Source organism: Heterodontus francisci, chromosome 14, assembly GCF_036365525.1.
Source record: "Heterodontus francisci isolate sHetFra1 chromosome 14, sHetFra1.hap1, whole genome shotgun sequence".
Classification (NCBI taxonomy): Eukaryota; Metazoa; Chordata; class Chondrichthyes; order Heterodontiformes; family Heterodontidae; genus Heterodontus; species Heterodontus francisci.
Window position 1 is genome coordinate 43213575 of NC_090384.1, and position 20397 is coordinate 43233971.

Here is a 20397-nt window from a genome sequence, read left to right on the forward strand (position 1 = left end):
GATCACTGCTCAGCAAGCTGATCCAGAGTTAAATAAAGGGGCACAATCATCTCTGACAGAATCGAAGGCAAAAGGAGTTCCAGATGGCTATTGTATTAAAGATGAAGTTCTGATGAGGAAGTGGAGACTGCCTCACGGACCTGCAGATGAAGAATGGATGGTTGTTCAACAGACAGTGGTACCGCCTAAGTATCACTGGGAATTATTAAGGTTAGCGCATGAAATTCCTATAGTGGGACATATGGGGATCCAGAAGACCAAATCACGTATAAGTCAACATTATTACTGGCCAGGTCTTTCCAATGACGTGGTACAATTTTGTAAAACATGCCATATGTGCCAGTTAGTAGAAAAACCGCAACCTGCCATAAAACTGGCACCTCTAATTCCCATACCAGTTATTGGGGAGCCATTTAATGGGGTGTTGGTAGACTGCATAGGACCCTTACTGAAAACAAAAGCATGACACCAGTATATATTCACTAAGATGGATATGGCTACTCGATTGCCAGACGCCATTCCCTTGAGTACAATTGCTGCTAAGGTAGTGGTAGAGACGTTAACCCAATTCTTCACTAGATATTGATTACCAATTGAAATTCAGTTGGATCAAGGTTCCAATTGAATATCCAAAATATTTCAAGAAGTTATTGGTAGTTTGAGTATAACACAGTTAAAGTCTTCAGCATACCACCCACAGACACAGGGAGCTTTAGAAAGGTACCCTCAAAACAATGATCATGGAATACTGTCATCAGTATCCCCATGATTGGGTTAAAGGGCTAGATTTTCTTTTATTTGCCACTAGAGATTCACCTAATGAGTCTATGGGTTTTAGTCCTTTTAAATTAGTTTGTGGACATGAGATAAGAAGCCCTCTAAAACTAATTTTAAAAAGATTTTTGGAACAGAGGAATGAATCTTCTGTATTTTTTTATTTATTTTGAGATACAGCACTGAAACAGGCCCTTCGGCCCACCAAGTCTTTGCCGACCACCAACCACCCATTTATATTAATCCTACACTAATCCCATATTCCTACCACATCCCCACCTTCCCTATATTCCCCTACCTATACTAGGGGCAATTTATAATGGCCAATTTACCTATCAACCTGCAAGTCTTTGACTGTGGGAGGAAACCGGAGCACCCGGCGAAAATCCACGCGGTCACAGGGAGAACTTGCAAACTTCACACAGGCAGTACCCAGAATTGAACCCGGGTCGCTGGAGCTGTGACGCTGCGGTGCTAACCACTGTGCTGCCCAACTGCGCCACTGTGCTGCCCATACTAGATTATGTATCTGTGTTCCTGGAATGGCTCACGAAAGCTGGCAACGTAGCTCAGGAACGCTTTAAAGCATCCCAAACCACTATGAAGAAAATGAGCAGACACACAGGCTAAGACCAAACATTTCAACCAGGGAATGAAGTGCTGGTATTACTACCTTTACAGGGGGAACTGGTAAAAGCACGGGTCAGTTCAACTCGACTTTGCATAGACTACAGAAAGGTTGATGCAGAAACAATGGTAGACTCCTACCCAATTCCTCACTTGCAAGACTATTGACAGACTGGGCAGTGCCAAGTTTCTTATAAAGATAGATTTGTTAAACAGATACTAGCAAGTTCCTTTAACATCTCGAGCTGAAGAAATATCAGTTTTTGTCACACCGGAAGGGTTTTTCCAGTGCCAAGTGATACCATACAGGTTAGGGGGTACTCCAGAAGGTTCACAAAGACTAGTGAACCCAGTGGTAGCTAGTGTTCCCAACTGTGTAGTTTACCTTGCTGATGAATTGGTCTGCAATACTTGGAACAACTAGGGGGCTCTGTTTGGAAGGTTGCAATTGGCTGATTTGGCTAACCTTTGTGGAAAAATTTAAAACCCAGAATGCCAGAATATTCTGATGGAGTTTACTGTTGCAGCCCTATCACTTAAAGATTGTCCACATTTTGGGCCAATGTAATGTTATGGCAAATGCTTTATCTCAAATCTAAATTTGTTTGAGTTGTATGACTGCAAAGATGGTACAAAGCAAAATTTATTAACTACAAGTAAAGTATGAATGGGGGATGAGTGTGAGAATGCGTTTTAAAATGTCTTCAACTTCCTTGTGTTATACATTGTAATGAAACACATTCAAACATGGTGTTTCATTTCTCCAAGGGCAGAGATATTACAAGGGTATACATTTTTTGTTAAAACTTGAGAATCTATATTTTAAAAACTGTAAAGGATTTCATGGATGATGGAATCTTGAAGAAGCTAAACTTTGGGTGCTTTCCTTAAAAGGAAGGTCAACAGAAGGCTGACCAGTAAACAAATCTTACTGGAAAGCATCTGTTTTCAAGTAAACACAGCAGGGGGTTGTGTTTTGACCTGTAGAGCTATTTTCTTGTTGACAAGTCAGGATTTTATGGCTGTCATAGGATTTGGCTCTGCAAAGGTTTGTGTTTCATTTTTAACTGCTGAAAAAAGCCTGAGAGTGTTTGACCAAGAACAGAAAGAAGTTTGCTTCCTGAACTGCCAGGGGAATAGAAGAAGACCCTGCCTATCTTTCTCTTTGTACTGTTGCCTCCTGTATTTGAAGACATTCTGCATCTTTGAAGGAACTTTGCATCAAATGTGAGAAATTTTATTATTCATTTCAAGGGATGTGGGTGTCTCTGGCAAGGCCAGCATTTATTGTCCATCCCTAATTTCCCCTGAGAAGATGGTGGTGAGCTGCCTTCTTGAATTCTGCCGTCCATGTTGGATAGGTACACCCACAGTGCTATTAGGAAGGGAGTTCCAGGATTTTTCCCCAGCGACAGTGAAGTAACAGCGATATTGTTCCAAGTCAGGCTGGTATGTGGCTTGGAGGGGAACTTGCAGCTGGTGGTGTTCCCATGCATCTGCTGCCCTTGACCTTCTAGTCGGTCGATGTCGCGGGTTTAGAAAGTGCTGCCTGATGTATGATCTTGATGTATTGCTGCAGTGCATCTTGTAGATGATGCACATTGCTGCCACTGTGCATCAGTTGTGGACAGAGTGAATGTTTGTGGACTGGGTGCCACTCAAGCTTTGTCCTGGATGGTGTCGAGCTTCATGAGTGTTGTCGGAGCTGTACCCATCCAGGCAAGTGGAGAGTATTCCATTACACTCCTGACTTGTGCCTTGTAGATGGTAGAGGGAATTAATGTTTGTGGATCGAGTGCCAGTCAAGCGGGATGCTTTGTCTTGGATGGTCTTGAGTTTCTTGAGTGTTGTTGGAGCTTCACCCATCCAGGCAAGTGGAGAGTATTCCATCACACTCCTGACTCGTGCCTTGTAGATGGTGGACAGGCTTTGGGAGTCAGGAGGTGAGTTATTCTTCACAGGATTCCTAGCCTCTGACCTGCTCTTGTAGCCACAATATTTATATGGCTACTCCAGTTCAGTTTCTGGTCATGGTAACCCTCAGGATGTTGATAGTGGGGGATTCAGCAATCATAATGCCATTGAATGTCAAGGGGAGATGGTTAGATTCTCTCTTGTTGGAGATGGTAATTGCCTGGCACTTGTGTGACACAAATGTTACTTGCCACTTATCAGCCCAAGCCTGGATATTGTTGATGTCTTGCTGCATTTCTCCACTGACTGCTTCAGTATCTGAGGTGTCGCAAATGGTGCTGAACTTTGAGCAATCATCAGCAAACATCCCTACTTCTGACCTTATGATTGAAGTAAGGTCACTGATGAAGCAGCTGAAGATGGTTGGGCCTAGGACACTATCCTGAGGAACTCCTGCAGTGATGTCCTGGAGCTGAGATGATTGACTTCCAACAACCACAACCATCTTCCTTTGCGCTAGGTACGATTCCAACCAGTGGAGAGTTTTCCCCCAATTCCCATTGACTCCAGTTTTGCTAGGGCGCCTTGATGCTATACTCAGTCAAATGCTGCCTTGATGTCAAGGGCAGTCACTCTCACCTCACCTTGAAACCTTTGTTGCTTCACACCTGATGTAAGACCCATGTGAAGCCTTCTGTAGCTGCATCTCTTGAAAGCTTACCCGGACGTTCATCAACATTGCCTGCAAAGAACTGTTCTTGGAAGATTCCTAGTGGCAGCCACCTATTCGCCTTTGGGACACCTCGCCAAAACAAAGGACTTCCATTTCTTCAATCTAAGTTATTTTTTTCATTCCTTCAATTTCTTTGTAACAGCTGTAAACAAAAATCTTATTTTTGCCAGTTAACCGGTTATCTATGTGAATATGCGTGTGAGGGCTAGGATAAAATAAGGGGCTTTAATCTTTCCATTTATGTGTATGTTTTACTTCATTATTGGTTAAGACTTGGTTTATAACAACTGGATAATTTATTTGTTTATTAAAGAAACCTGGTTGATGTGCTTTATTCTGGGGACAAATAGAATATCTGAGTGACTGTTTCTGTCAGTGGGAAAATTTAAATATATGATGTGACCTGTGGAGAAGTGGGACTGAATTAACGGTGCACTCCTCCCGCCTTGGACATAACTATGATATTTTTCTTGAATACAGGAGGTCTCCGTGAATTACTTAGAAACAAGACATTTCTATCAGCCTTCCCACTTCACCAGGTAAATATTGATGCTTATTTTGATAAAAAGGGTTGCCGAGTGTTTGTAAACATGTTCAAGAGTTAACAGTTAAAGAAACATGTCACTTGATTTAATGCAATTTAGAAGACATTTTACTGGGCTTAGAACTGGAGACAGAATTAATGATGTGATGTCATACTGCTGCTACAAATTTATTGTTGTAATTTCATCGTAATAAAGGCAAACAATCTGAATACCATTAAGAAATAATGTGTATTGCTACAGTTATGGACCTGTCCACTGCATCTGCCCTATAATGGAGTTTTTAGCAGTAGCCCATGCTGCGTGTATTATTAATGAAAAGAGTAAAATGTTAGAGCCAAGAAAGTTATCATGGATATGATGCAACTGTGGATGTTAAGGTGCTATAGGGACACGTCACTAGTACTTTTGGTTATTGTCTTCCAAAAATGGTACTTGAAAGGATAATGGAAGGAAGAGGTGTTCATTCAAGACAGTGATTGATGAATAGATGATGGTTGTAAATCAACTGTGATGATGAAACAGCAGTGTCAATGACTACAAAGCAAATGAGATTGGCAGCAATCAAGAAGGACCTAGAGATGGAATCACTATAGCTGGACAATAGCTAAGCAATTAAGAGGGGCTATTCTGAGATGGGTTTAAGATACATTGGGCTCGAAATTTGGCTCCGTAGCACAGCAGGAGATAGTGCTACAGAAGCCAGAGACCCTCTGATTGGCACACACAGTGATTCCAGTTGCTTCTGGCACGACTCTCACGGTGTCGCATTCTGGGAAGGATACTAGGGCGGGTGTGCCATGCATGCACTGGAAGCATCCCAACTAGCCAAATCATGACAGCAAACATCCGTTCTGGCTGCTTTGACATAAGCTTTTAAAACTTGGACTGCGCAGGTCAACTGAATGCATGCACCATCCACTCACAAAAGAATATGTGTTCAGCTGCAAGAGGGATGCCCCATGAGTGCTATTCAAAAACCAGCCATTAAACTTGCAGTGAGGTGATTTTTACTAACTTCTGTTATTGAAAAGTTTGTGGAAGTACTGTGGAGTGTTTTTGGATCTGTTGTGAGTTGCTGGATTTGGTAAGGAATGTTGCTGCATCCTCACAGGGAGGGCAGAGAATTTGGTGACAGGTTCACACAAAGGCTGCAACATGTATAGGGGCTGTAGTTGCAGTGTGTCTGGGTCTCCAAAATGACAGGAAGATTTTTGTTATTCATTTGTGGTATGTGAGCGTCGCTGGCTAGGCCAGCATTTATTGTTCATCCCTAATTGCCTTTGAGAAGGTGGAGGTGAGCTACTTTCTTGAACCGCTGCAGTCCTTGGGGTGTAGATACACCCACAGCACTGTTAGGAAGGGAGGTCCAGGATTTTGACCCAATGACAGCGAAGGCACGGCAATATAGCTCCAAGTCAGGATAGTGTGCAGCTTGGAGGGGAATCTTGCAGGTGGTGGTGTTCCTATGAATCTGCTGCTGTTGTCCTTCTAGGTGGTAGAGGTTGTGGGTTTAGAAGGTGCTGTTGAAGGAGCCTTGGCGAGTTGCTGCAGTGCATCTTGTGGATGGTACACACTGCTGCCACTGTGGTGGTGGAGGGAGTGAATGTTTGTGGATGGGGTACCAGTCAAGCGGCTGCTTTCTCCTGGATGGTGTCGAGCTTCTTGATTGTTGTTGGAGCTGCACCTATCCAGGCAAGTGGAGAGTATTCCAACACACTCCTGACTTGTGCCTTGTAGATGGTGGACAGGCATTGGGGAGTCAGGAAGTGAGTTACTCACCGCAGAATTCCCAGTCTCTGACCTGTTCTTGTAGCCACAGTATTTATCTGGCTGGTCCAGTTCAGTTTCTGGTTAATGGGAACCCCAAAGATGTTGATAGTGGGGGATTCAGTGATGGTAATGCCATTGAACATTAAGGGGAGATGGTTAGATTCTCTCTTGCTTGAGATGGTTATTACTTGGCACTTGTGTGGTGCAAATGTTGCTTGCCACTTATCAGCCCAAGCCTGGATGTTGTCCAGGTCTTGCTGTATCTGGACACGGGCTGCTTCAATTCTGAGGAGTTGCGAATTTTGTTGAACATTCTGCAATCATCAGCAAACATCCCCATTCCTGATCTTATGATGGAGGGAAGGCCATTGTTGAAACGGCTGAAGTTGGCTGAGCCGAGGGCACTATCCTGAGGAACTCCTGCAGTGATGTCGTGGGAATGAGATGATTGGCTGCCAACAACCACAACCATCTTCCTTTGTGCTAGGTATGATTCCAATCAGTGGAGTGTTTTCCCCCGATTCCCATTGACTCCAGTTTTGCTCGGGCTCCTTGATACCATACTCGGTCAAAGGCTGCCTTGATGTTCAGGGCAGTCACTCTTTTCTCATCTATGGAGTTCAGCTCTTTTGTCTATGTTTGGTCAAAGGCTGTAATGAGGTCAGGATCTGAATGGCCCAGGCTGAAGCCAAACTGAGCGTCAGTGAGCAGGTTATTGCTGAGCAAGTGCCGCTTGATAGCACTGCCGACGACCCCTTCCATCACTGTGCTGATGATCAAGAGTAGACTGATGGGGCGGTAATTAGCCAGGTTGAATTTGGCTTTTTGTGCACAGGCCATACTTGGGCAATTTTCCAAATTTCTGGGTAGATGTACTGGAGCAGGGTACGTGGCTAGTGGTGCGGCATGGCAAATCCTGGAACACAAGTCTTCAGTACTATTGCCGGAATGTTGTCAGGTCCCACAACCTTTGCAGTATCCAGTGCCTTCAGCTGTTTCTTGATATCATGTGGAGTGAATCCGATTGGCTGAAGACTGGCAACTGTGATGCTGGGGACCTCAGGAGGAGGCTGAGATGGATCATCCACTCGGCATTGCTGGCTGAATGCAAATGCTTCAGCCTTGTCCTTTGCACTGATGTGCTGCACTCCCCCATCATTGAGGATGGGGATATTTATGGAGCCTCTTCCTTCTCCTCTTAGTTGTTTAATTGTCCACTGCCATTCATGACTGGATGTAGCAGGACTGCAGAGCTTAGATCTGATCCGTTGGTTGTGGGATCGCTTAGCCCTGTCTATCGTATGCTGCTTCCATTGTTTGGCATACAAATAGTCCTATGTTGTAGCTTCACCAGGCTGACACCTGGCATGCTCTCCTGCTGCTCCTGGCATGCTCTCCTGCACTCTTCATTGAACCAGGGTTGATCCCTCAGCTTGATGGTAATGGTAGAGTGGAGGATATGCCGGGCCATGAGGTTACAGATTGTGGTTGAATACAATTCTGCTACTGCTGATGACCCGCAGTGCCTCATGGATGCCCAGTTTTGAGTTGCTAGATCTGTTTGAAGTCTATCCCATTTAGCATGGTTCTAGTGCTACACAACACGATAGTGGGTGCTCTCAATGTGAAGACAGGATTTCATCTCCACCAGGAGTGTTCTGTGGTCACTGCTACCAATACTATGATGGACAGATGCATCTGCGACAGGCAGATTGATGAGGACGAGGCCAAGTAGGGTTTTCACTCTTGTTGGTTCTCTCACCTTCTGCCGCAGACTCAGTCTAGCAGCTTTGTACTTTAGGACATGGCCAGTAGTGGTGCTACCGAGACACTCTTGGCTCACATTGAAGTCCCCCACCCAGAGAACATTCTGTGCCCTTGCTACCCTTGGTGCTTCTTCCAGTTGGTGGTCAACATGTTGAAGCACTGATTCATCAGCCAAGGCGGGGAGACAGTAGGTGATAATCAGCAGGAACTTTCCTTGCCATGCTTGACCTGATGCCGTGAGACTTCATGGGGTTCAGAGACAATGTTGAGGACTCCCTGGGCAGCTCCCTCCCCACTGTATACCACTATGCCGCCACTTCTGGTGGGTCTGTCCTGCCAGTGGGACAGGACATACCCAGGGATGGTGATGGTGGTGTCAGAGACATTGTTTGTAAAATATAATTTGGTGAGTATGACTATGTCTGTGGGACAGCTCTCCCAATTTTGGCACAAGCCCCCCGATGTTAGTAAAGAGGACTTTGCAGGGTCAACAGGTTCTGTGCTTGCTGTTGACGTTTCCGGTGCCTAGGCTGATGCCGAGTGGTCCATCCGGTTTCATTCCTCTTCTTAGACTTTGTAGCGGTTTTAATACACTTCAGTGGCTTACTAAGCCATTTCAAACAGCATTTAAGAATCAACCACATTGCTGTGGGTATGGAGTCACATGTAGGCCAGACCAGGTAAGGACAGCAGATTACATTAGTGAACCAGATGGATTTTTACAAGTATCGACAATAGTTTCATGGTCACTATTAGACTAGCTTTTAATTCCAGATTTATTAATTGAATTCAAATTTCACCATCTGCGATTGTGGGATTCGAACCATGACCCAGAGGATTAGCCTAGGCATCTGGATTACTAGTCTAGTGACATTACCATTACGCCACCACCTCCCCGGAAGGATCAGTGGCTGCAGAGAGGGGAAGCTGCATGGAGGAGGGGGAAGAAGCAGAGAGGAGGCATCCGGGGTGCCTTCGTTCCTGATGGGCTGCCTGTGAGCTCCAGCTGAGACTCCAGCTCCCTTAGGATGGCATCACTTCACCACCATACTCCACTTTCCTATTATTCTATGGCTTTCCAACACAGTGTCCTCTTGGCCAAAATTCTGCAATAAAAGACAAAAACCTTGCCATAACAAATATACCAAACAACATATCCAATTATACAAACAAGAATGAACTATTCATCCTTGTGCATCCCTTAGCCTGTCTTGCCGGTGCTGTTGCCTGTCATGGGTGGTGGAAGGCTGCAAGTGGCCTCTCAGGATGACCTTGAGCAGCTCTGGGTTTTTAAGGCCCAACTTTGGACTGCACCACCTCAGCGTGGGTGGCAGCAGTCTGGGCAGCTGGCTGTTAGATAACAGCAAGGGCACTGTTGAAGTGGAAGTGGTGGAAGCATGAATGCTGTCATCCTGAGAGAGGACAGCAGGTTTGTGCTCCATAGGGCCACTCCCCCAGGGTGGTGCTTCAGCAGCCCTACTAATTTGTTGGAGAGCAGATAGCTGGACTGCTGTGAGAGCCTGTATGCCACTTTGAGTACTGAGATGATGGCAGCAGACTGAGCCTTCATGGCATCAAACATGGATCTCATGCCCTCTGTCTGAGCTTCCATTGCAGCACTGGGAGGTTGGGTGGATGGCTTCTGCCTGTGCTGCAATGGAAACTGAGACTTTGGCCGCCAGACTCTGTATCTGAGATCTGGGAACAGAGTGCGTCGTGAACCGAGTGCTAAGACAGGAATTTGGTTCAAGTGGGAATTCAGTGCAGAGGGGAAAGGAAGTGTGCTGCTTTTTAATTTAGTTTTATCTAGTAACTGGTGAGTGTTCTTTTGTCTCCATGGTAGAAGACTGTAACTTGCTATTACTTTACTAAATTAGTAACATGTTAACTCATGAAATAGATAAAGAAAGTTAGACAGTCATGGCAGGGCAGGTAGTGTGCTGCGACTGCAACATGTGGGAGTTTGTGGAAAGCAGTGTATTCTTGCACAACCATATCTACAGTAAGTGTCTGCAGCTTGAGCAAGTTTGGCTCAGAGATGCCGAGCTGTAGACAAAGTTGCAAACATTGCTGGGCATCAGGAAGGAAGCAAGTTACCTGGACACTTTGTTTCAGGAGGCAGTCACACTCTTAGATTAAGTAGAACTTTAGAGTTGGTCAGTGGTTAGGGACAAAAGGGTGTGACTCTGAGTCAGGCAAGTATGTGGATCCAACATGTAGTGATGGAGGAGCCTCAGCCCTTGACCTTGACCAACAGGCATGAGGTACTTGCTACCTGTGTGGATGAGAACAAGGACTGCAGGGTGATTGAAGAAACTGACCATGGCACCATGGTGGTGCAGGATGCCATTCAAGTGAGAGAAATGAAAAGGAATGTGGTAGTGATGGGAGGTAGTATAGTCAGAGGGTTAGATACTGCTTTTGCAGCCACAACCAGGAGTTCTGAAGGTTGTGCTGCCTGCCCAGTGCCAGGGTTAAAGATATCTCGTGGCTGGAGACAAACTTGGAGTGGGAGGGGCAGGATCCAGTTGTTGTGGTCCACGTAGAAAACAGTGACATAGGTAGAATTAGGAATGATGTTCTGCTGAGAGAGTTTGAGGAGTTAGTGTCCCAATTAAAATGCAGAACCTCAAAGATAATAATCTCTGGATTGTTACCTGAGCCACATGCCAGTTGGCATAGGGACAAGAAGATTAGAGAATTAAACACACGGCTGAAATGGTGTGGAAGACGTTTCGATTCCTGGAGCACTGGTGCCAGTACTTGGAAAAGAGGGAGCTGTTCCGTTGGGATGGGCTCCACTTAAACCGGAAAGGGGTCAGTGTCCTCGCAAATCATATAGCTAGGGCTATTGATAAGGTGTTAATCTAAAAGAGGTGGGGGAGGGTTTGGGTGAAGGAAGATTTGGCAATCTAAAGAGAAAAGTCGAGGCAGTAGAACGGTGTAGCGACTTGGATAAAGACAAGCAGAGTGGCATAGGTAGGGACGGAGAGATTAACAGTAATGGTGCATCAGAAAATAAGGTCCATGCAAAGAATAGTAGTTAAAAATAAAGGCTCTTTATAGGAATGTGTGAAACATTCACAATAAAATAGATGAACAATTGGCACAAATAGAGATAAATGGTTTAGATCGAATCACCATCACAGAGACATGGTTACAAGGTGACCAAGGCTGGGAAATAAATATTTCAGGGTACACAACATTTCAAAAAGACAGACATAATGAAAAAGGAGGAGGAGTAACCCTGATAGTAAGGGATAACACAAGGACAGAAGTGCAAAAGGATCTTGGCTCAGAAGATCAAGAAGTAGAATCAGTAATGGTGGAGAGTAGGAATAGCAAGGGTGAAGAAACACTGGTGGGAGTAGTCAATAGTTCTCTAACGGTAGTTATACTGTTGGACGGAGCATTAAGCAAGAAATAATTGGAGCTTGTCACAAAGGCAATGTAATAATTGTGGGAAACTTTATTCTTCATATCGACTGGACCAATCAAATTAGCAAATGTGGTCTGGAAGATGAACTTGTCGAATGCTTTTGTGACAGTCTCCTGGAAGAATACATATGGAACCAATGAGGGATGAAGCTATTTTAGATCTAGTTTTGTGCAATGAGTAATCTCATAGTAAAAGATCCACAGGGAAAAAGTGGTTATAATACAGTTTAATTCCATATGAAGTTTGAGAGCAACATACTCAAGTCCAAAACAGGAATCTTAAAATTAAACAAAGTCAATGACATAGGTATGAGGGGATACCTGGCTAAGATTGATTGGGTAAATAGACTGAAAGGTATGGTGATAAATAAACAATGGGAAACATTTAGAGAAACAATTCAAAATGTTCAACAAAAATACATTCCATTAAAAACCAAAAACTCAGCAAGAAAGATCCATCACTGGCTTACTAGGGAATTTAAGGATTAGATTAAAAGAGGAGGCTTTAATGTCGCTCAGAATAGTGATAAGCCTGAGGATTGGGAGTGTTTCAGAATCAGCAAAGGGCAACCAAAAGGTTGATAAAAAGTGAAAAAATAGAATGAGTAAACTAGTCTGGAATATAAAAACAGATTGTAAAAGCTTTTACCAGTCTATAAAAAAGGAGAGTAGCTAAAGTAAACATTGGTCCCTCAGAGGCAGAGACAGGAGAAATTATCATGGGGAATCAGGAAATGACAGAGACATTGAACAAATATTTTGGCCGGAATTTAATGTTGAGGTGCAGGCCCCGCACACCGGCTGGAAAGCTGGGGCGAGCCTGCCTCTGTCAGCCCCAGAAGCCAGGCTCAGGCAGTTAAGTGCCTGCAGTTGTGGCTTCCGTCCCTTTGAGCAGGAAGTCCTGCCTCCAAGAGCTTCTGGCCAATCAGAGGGCCGACAGCTCATCAGTCCCAGCAGTGTCACCGGGAGCAGTGGCCATTACTGGGACTGCACCCAGCGAGATGGATGTCAGCCTCCAAAAAGGTAAATGGGGTCGGGCCTTGCTGGAGACAATCAGCTAAGCCCCAAAGAGGAGGGTGGGATCATTGGAGTGTAGGGCAGGGTAGGTTGTTTCAGCGGGGGTGGCCTGTGCTGCTCTAGGGCATAGGGTGCCCGATGACAAATTACCCCCCCCCCCCGCCCCCTTAGCCCACAAGGCGGCCTCCAGGTATTACTAGGCAGCCTCCTCAGGTGCCGAAGTGTCTATCTGTCACTGGTAAAATATGAGAAGTGGCGGGAAGAGGCCCTTAAATGCCTTAATTGGCCTAAAGGTGGGTGGGCCGCCTGCTACCTTCCCCGCTGCAGGTAAAATAGCAGTGAGACTGTGCAGGCGACAGGCATGGCAACCCGGCAACCTACTGAATTTTACGCCCTCCTCCCCACCTCCTAGCCCGCTACCAAACTGACGGGGGGCGGGGGGGGGCACATAAAATTCTGGCCTTTGTGTCTGTCTTCACAGTAGAAAACATGAATTACATACCAGAAATAAAGGGTAACCAAGAGGCTAATAAGATTGAGGAACTTAAGATAATTAATATGAGAAAAAAAGTTTTGGAGCAATTTAAGGGACTATAATCTGACAAATTCCCAAGACCTGATGGCTTACATTCGAGTGTTCAAAAAGAGATGGCTGTAGAGATAGTGGATGTGCTAGTTATGATTTTACAAAATTCCCTAGATTTGAGAACAGACGAACATACGACTTAGGAACAGGCGTAGACCACTCAGCCCCTCGAGCCTGCTCCACTATTCAATAAGATCATGGCAATAAGATCTGATTGAAACCTCAACGCCACATTCCTGCCTATCCCCAAAACCTTTCACCCCCTTGCTTATCAAGAATCTATCTACCTCTGCCTTAAGAATATTCAAAGACTCTGCTTCCACTGCCTTTTGAGGAAGAGAATTCCAAAGACTCATGACCCTCTGAGAGAATAAAATTCTCCTCATCTCTGTCTTAAATGGGCGACCCTTTATTTCTAAACAGTGACCCCTAATTCTATATTCTCCCACAAGAGGAAACATCCTTTCCACATGCACCCTGTCAAGACCCTTCAGAATCTTATATGTTTCAATTAAGTCGTGTCTTACTCTTCTAAACTCCGGCTGATACAAGCCTGGCTTGTCGAACCTTTCCTCATAAGACAATCCGCCCGTTCTAAGTATTCGTCTAGTAAACCTTCTCTGAACTGCTTCCAGTGCATTTACATCCTTCCTTAAATAAGGAGACCAATACTGTACCGGGTACTCCAGATGTGGTCTTACCAATGCCCAGTATAACTGAAGCATAACCTCTTTACTTTCAATCCCCCTCGCAATATATGATAACATTCCATTAACTTTCCTAATTAGTTGCTGTACCTGCATACTAACCTTTTGCGATTCATACACCAGGACACCCAGATCCCTTTGCATCTCAGAGTTCTGCAATCTCTCACAATTCAGATCATATGCTTCTTCTTTATTCTTCCTGCCAAAATGGCCAATTTCATATTTTCCTACATTATACTCCATTTGCCAGGTCTTTGCCCAATCACTTAGCCTATCGATATCCCTTTGTAGCCTCCGTTTGTCCTCTTCACAACTTACTTTCCTATCTATCTTTGTGTCATCAGCAAATTTAGCAACTATACCTTCGGTCTTTTCATCCAAGTAATTTATATAAATTGTTAAAAGTTGAGGACCACCAGTTGAATACCTCAGGTGATTGCCTCGAAGCCATGCTAATGAGGACAGGATATGTGGTTCACTCAGATTCCCCAGGTCATTGTCCTTGATGGGCCCTTGCAGACATGGTGTCTCCATCTCAGTGGATTGGAATGTGGAATGTACAGTGATGAAAGTTGGGGTCGCCATGCTTAGCTGCGAGCTCAAGTCACCTTTACGAACATATGAATTAGGAGCTGGAGTAGACCACCTGGTGCCTCGAGCCTGCTCTGCCATTCCATAAGATCATGGCTGATCTGACTGTAACCTCAAATCCACATTCCCACCTATCCCAATAACATTTCACCTCCTTGCTTATCAAGAATCTATCTACCTCTGCCTTGAAAATATTCAAAGGCTCTGCTTCCACTGCCTTTTGAGGAAGAGAATTCCAAAGACTCATGACCCTCTGAGAGAATAAAATTCTCCTCATCTCTGTCTTAAATGGGCTACGCCTTATTTTAAATAGTGGCCCCTAGTTCCAGATTCTCCACAAGAGGAAACATCCTTTCCACATGCACCCTGTCAAGACCCCTCAGAATCTTATATGTTTCAATCAAGTCATGTCTTACTCTTCTAAACTCCAGCGGATACAAGCCTGGCCTGTCGAATCTTTCCTTATAAGACAACCCGCCCATTCTAAGTATTTGTCTATTAAACCATCTCTGAACTGCTTCCAGTGCATTTACATCCTTCCTTAAATAAGACCACTACTGTACACAGTACTGTAGATGTGGTCTCACCAATGCCCAGTATAACTGATGGGCATAAAACTATCAAATTGTTGTAAAATCCCATCCAGTTCTGCCCTTTAGAGAAACAGATCTGCTGCCCTTATCCGGTCTCACATAGTTGTATCATACAGCTACAGAAAAGTTGGAAAAGAATAAAACTGGATAAGCCACCTGGCATCAACCTAGGCACTGGAAATGACAAGGGCACATCCTGCCCAGTCGATGATGCAAAGACCTCTTCACTAACATCCGGGGACTGGTGCCAAAATTGGGAGAGTTGTTCCACAGACTAGTCTTAACATAGTCATACTCACGGAATCATACCTTACTGCCAATGTCCCACACTCCATCACCATCCTTCAGCATGTCCTGTCCCACTGGCAGGACAGACCCACCAGAAGTGGGGGCAGAGAGGTATATAGTCGGGAGGGAGAGGTCCTGGGAGTACTCAACATTGATTCTGGCCCCCATGAGGTCTCATGGCATCAGGTCAGACATGGACAAGGAAACCTCCTGCCGATTACTGCCTACCGCCCCCCCCTCAGCTGATGAATCAGAGCTCCTCCATGTTGAACACCACTTGGAAGAAGCAGTGAGGGTAGCAAGAGCACAAAATGTAGTCTGGGTGGGAGAATTTAATGTCCATCACCAAGAGTGGCTCAGTAACAGCACTACTGACTGAGCTGTCCAAGTCCTGAAGGATATATCTACCAGGCTGGACCTGTGGCAGGTGGTGAGAGACCTGTCAAAAGAGGAAAACATACTTGATCTCGCCCTCACCATTCTACCTATCGCAGATGCAAGGGTCCATGACAGTATTGGTAGGAGTGACCATCACACTATCCTTGTGGAGATTAAGTCCTGTCTTTTCACTGAGGATACACTCCATCATGTTGTTTGGCACTATCACCGTGCTAAATGAGATATATTCAGAACAGATCTAGCAACTCAATATTGGGCATCCATGAGGTGCTATGGGCCATCAGCAGCAGAATTGTATTCAACCACAATCTGTAATCTCATGGCTCCTCATAACCCTCACTCTACCATTACCATCAAGCCAGGGGATCAACCCTGGTTCAATGCGGAGTGCAGGCAAATATGCAGCACCCAGTATACATAAAAATGAGGTGCTAAGCTGGTGAAGCTACAACACAGGACTACATGTGTGCTGAACAGCAGAATCAGCATGCTACGGACAGAGCAATGCGATCCGACAACCAAAGGATCAGATCAAAGCTTTGCAGTTCTGCTACATCCAGTCGTGAATGGTGGTGGACTATTAAACAACTAACTAGAGAAGGAGGCTCCATAAACATCCCCATTCTCGATGGGGGAGCCCTGCTTGCCAGTGCAAAAGATAAGGCTGAAGCATTTGCAACCATCTTCAGCCAGAAGTGTGGAGTAGATGATCTATCTTGCCTCCTCCTGAGGTCCCCAGCATCACAGATGCCTGTCTTCAGCCAATTTGATTCATTCCGTGTTGAAGGCACTGATACAGCAAAGGCTATGAAACCTAACAACATCTCAGCAGTAGCAGTGACAACTTGTGCTCCAGAAATAGCAGCGGCCCTATCCAAGCTGTTCCAGTACAGTGCAACACTGGCATCTACCCAACAATGTGGAAAATTGCCCTGGTAAGTCCTGTCGACAAAAAGGAGGACAAATCCAATCTGGCCAATTACCGCCCCATCAGTCTACTCTTAATCATCAGCAAAGTGATGGAAGGCATCAATAACAGTGCTATCAAGCAGCACTTACTCAGCAGTAATTAGTTCACCAGTGCTCAGTTTGGGTTCTGCCAGGGGCACTCAGCTCCAGACCTCATTACAGCCTTGATCCAAACATGGACAAAAGAGCTGAATTCCAGAGGTAATGTGAGAGTGATTGCTCTTGACATCAAGGCAGCATTGACTGAGTGAGGCATCAAGAAGCCCTAGCAAAATTGAAGTCAATGGAAATTGCAGGGAAAACTCTCCGCAGGTTGGAGTCATACCTAGTGCAAAGGAAAATGGTTCTGGCTGTTGGAGGCCAATCATCTCAGCCCCAGGGCAGTACTGCAGGAGTTCATCTGGGTAATGTCCTAGGTCCAACCATCTTCAGCTGCTTCATGAATGACCTTCCCTCCATCGTAAGATCAGAAGTGAGGATATTTGCTGATGATTGCAGTGTTAAGTACCATTTGCGACTCTTCAGATACTGAAGCAGATTCTGCCCGCATGCAGAATGACCTGGACAACTTTCAGACTTAGGCTGATATGTGGCAAGTAACTTTCGCACCACACAAGTGCCCGGCAAGGACCATTTCCAACAAAGGCAGCATTTAATCATGACTCCTTGACGTTCAAAAGCATTACCATCACTGAATACCCCACCATCAACATCCTGGGGGGCAAATAACCCACCTCTTGACTCCCCAAAGCCTGTGCACCATCTATAAGGCACAAGTCGGGAGTGTGCTGGAATAGTCTCCATCTGCCTGCAAGTGCAGCTTCAACAAAACTGAAGAAGCTTGATGCCATTCAGGACAAAGTGGCCCTCTTGATTGGCAACCCATCCACCACCTTAGACATTCACTCCTTCTACCACTGGTGGCAGCAGTATGTAGCAAATAGAAGATGCACAGCAGCAACTTGCCTAGGCTCCTTTGATAGCACCTTCCAAGCCCACGACCTTTGCCACCAAGGGCAACCCCATGTTCTGTACCACCTAAGAGGTAGCAGAAGCATGGGAACATCACTACTTGCAAGTTTCCCTACAAACCACACACCATTCCGACTTGGCACTCTATCGCCATTCCTTTACTGTTGCTCGTTGGTACTGTTGTGGAGAAAGTAAGTAAAGGTTTAATTTCAAGCACGGTGCATGGGAGAAACTCTCTGGTCGGCCAAACAGTTTTCTCAGCAAAATAATATTTAAAACTCACATTTCTAGAATACAATCACCATTACTCATTTGTCCACACTAGCCCCCGACACATTCCAAAGCTGCAGCTTGATCAATAAACTGGATTGCATTGTCTCACTAATCATTCCCCTGCCATCTCCTCCCCATGAGGCTTGGTGTTTTTCACATTTATGGCACCCTGTGCCTCCTGCAGTCACACTCTTATCTCTTTGATTAGTGAAGCAAAGACAGCATGTTTACACAGATGTGAAGGCAATTAGACTTCTGGGTTGTACAACTTCCCATGACCATTGTCACACCTGCCATCATGCCCTGGTTCCCCACAACTACAATGCTTCCATCTCCCTTCTAAGACTGTTAATGTATCCTAATGCTAAATGATCTATTAATGTTGCCCTCCTGGTCCCGCTACAGTACTTCCTTTAGGACCCCTGGTCAGGTGCACCACCTGACTCAGGTGGGACATTCCCAACATCCTCCACTCACTCATTGTTCCAGGGGTCCTACTGGAATTCAGTGGGCTTCGGATCTCCTACTCTACCGTTCTCTTACGGCTTCGCCAAAGTCCTGTTGACCTGGACTGAGCCTGGAACCTCTATCCCGTTATATAGTGTAATCTTCATAAATATTCATATGTTTCATATTCCCTGGGAGAGGGGCTCTGACCGCAGGGGATACCAGGATGTACCCTTTGTTGGCCAGCATTACCACCTGCACCGCTTGGGATATCATCAGCCTTTGGTAGCAACATATACAGAGACTGACTACCAGGACCACAATGGACGCAACGGCTGCAGCGATCTTTCCCACTTCCCACTAGTTATACTGCATTCTTGCCACCTTGGCTGCATTACTGACTGAGTCCTCCAATCTTCTAGCCACTCCTTTGGCTAGGTTCACCTGTACCGTACCCCTTGTGATTACTTGACGGCTTTGTTCCATAAACCTCTTTGTGGTGGCTAAGGCCCTTTGCACCACCTCCCATGGTGTTCTGCCTGGGACGTCATCAATGTCTAATGATCCATCCCACCAGGGGCTGAATACATACCCCGTGAGGGCCCTGCCTGCAAAATGGAAATCTCCCACCGGAAAGGAGTCAGTGATCTGTAAGCAGAAAGGGTGGTTATTTTCACACTCCAATCCTCCATATCAGAACCTTGTCCATTCCGTTAAAAAGCACTACTGCATAGGGTAGGCTTGCACTGCCTTAAAGGCTTTCTCGAGATGGCTGACCAATACCATTATGGCAGAATCATTACTGATGGGTCTCAAGAGTATTGCAAGAGCAGATGATGTATTGCTGTGACTCAATGCAACAATCTCGTGTTGCACTGTCAAAAGAGTACCATTTAAACCTGTAGCTATATACCCCTAGGATCCCACCTGATACACTAGCTCATCCCTCACCACTGCCAGGGATATGAACTTGTATCCCCTGGAATAAGTTCCATTGGCATGTTCTTGAGGTATAATCAACAGAAATGTGATTGTGCTCCTCGCTATTCCCGTTATAGGCCGGATGACTACCAGCTCCTGTCTCTCCTCATGTATGTTGATAAGATCTAATTTTTTTACAGATTGGTGTATGTGTCAGAGGGCCATACCAAATTGTATATCTTCAATATCTGAAACAACATTATCTACCAAGTTCTGAGCCAACATGTCACAGGCCCTTCCCTTCGATTGCGAATCGGTTGCATTAATTACATTGATAACTTCAACCCATCCATTAAGCCCTCCCCCGAAAGTGTATAGCCTTGAGTGCATACTCAATCACCCGGTCTGTGAATCGCAGTTCTCTCGCAGTCTCCCTGGCCACCCAGGAGACAATCATTTATATCGGAAATTTGGAGTGAGTTCAGGGCCGAATTGGCACTCCCGAATAGAATCCCCCCCCACCCCATGTCCCCTACAACACTCTGCTTCTTCCTCCCCTCACGGGCAGTCCGGACTCCAGGAGCTATGCGGGTCCGATAGTCATGAATCAGCTGCTGTAACTTTTGTGTTGCCCAATTGACAGATACAGCATGATCCTCGCAAAGTGGAGACCAGGCTGGTCAAGTTGTAGGTCACTTCTAAGGTGGCCATCGTAACATCATGTAATACTAACTTGGGTTTCCCAATTCTAATTATCCTGTCTGTAGGGGGTGGATTGGTGGTTGGGCTTTTGGTAGGCCTCTGATGCCCACAAGTTAAAGCAGCGCATATCGCTACACTCGAACCGATTAACAACATCGATACACTGTTCTTGACAATATTGTCCCTCTAACCCAGGTTCCCAAACAAATGGGTGGCATTTTAATTTGAGTTTTTTTTGTTTATTTGTTTTTAATAAAGTTATTTTTAAAAATATAAATATGTATATAAAGGGGGCCTGAGGAATAAAGGCCCCCTTCAACAAAAAAAAAACAAATGGGGGCAGATTAGTCCATTCTGCTGTGAT

General features: G+C 45.3%; 1 protein-coding gene across 1 annotated transcript in view; it reads left to right on the plus strand.

The window, feature by feature from the left end:
* Positions 1–20397, plus strand: part of LOC137376904 (anoctamin-9-like) — a 346229-nt gene that overhangs the window by 44207 nt on the left and 281625 nt on the right. Inside the window, exons 7-8 of the mRNA XM_068045861.1 lie at positions 1122–1130; positions 4532–4587. Coding sequence (XP_067901962.1) covers positions 1122–1130; positions 4532–4587 — 65 coding nt within the window. The remainder of the gene's footprint in view (positions 1–1121; positions 1131–4531; positions 4588–20397) is intronic.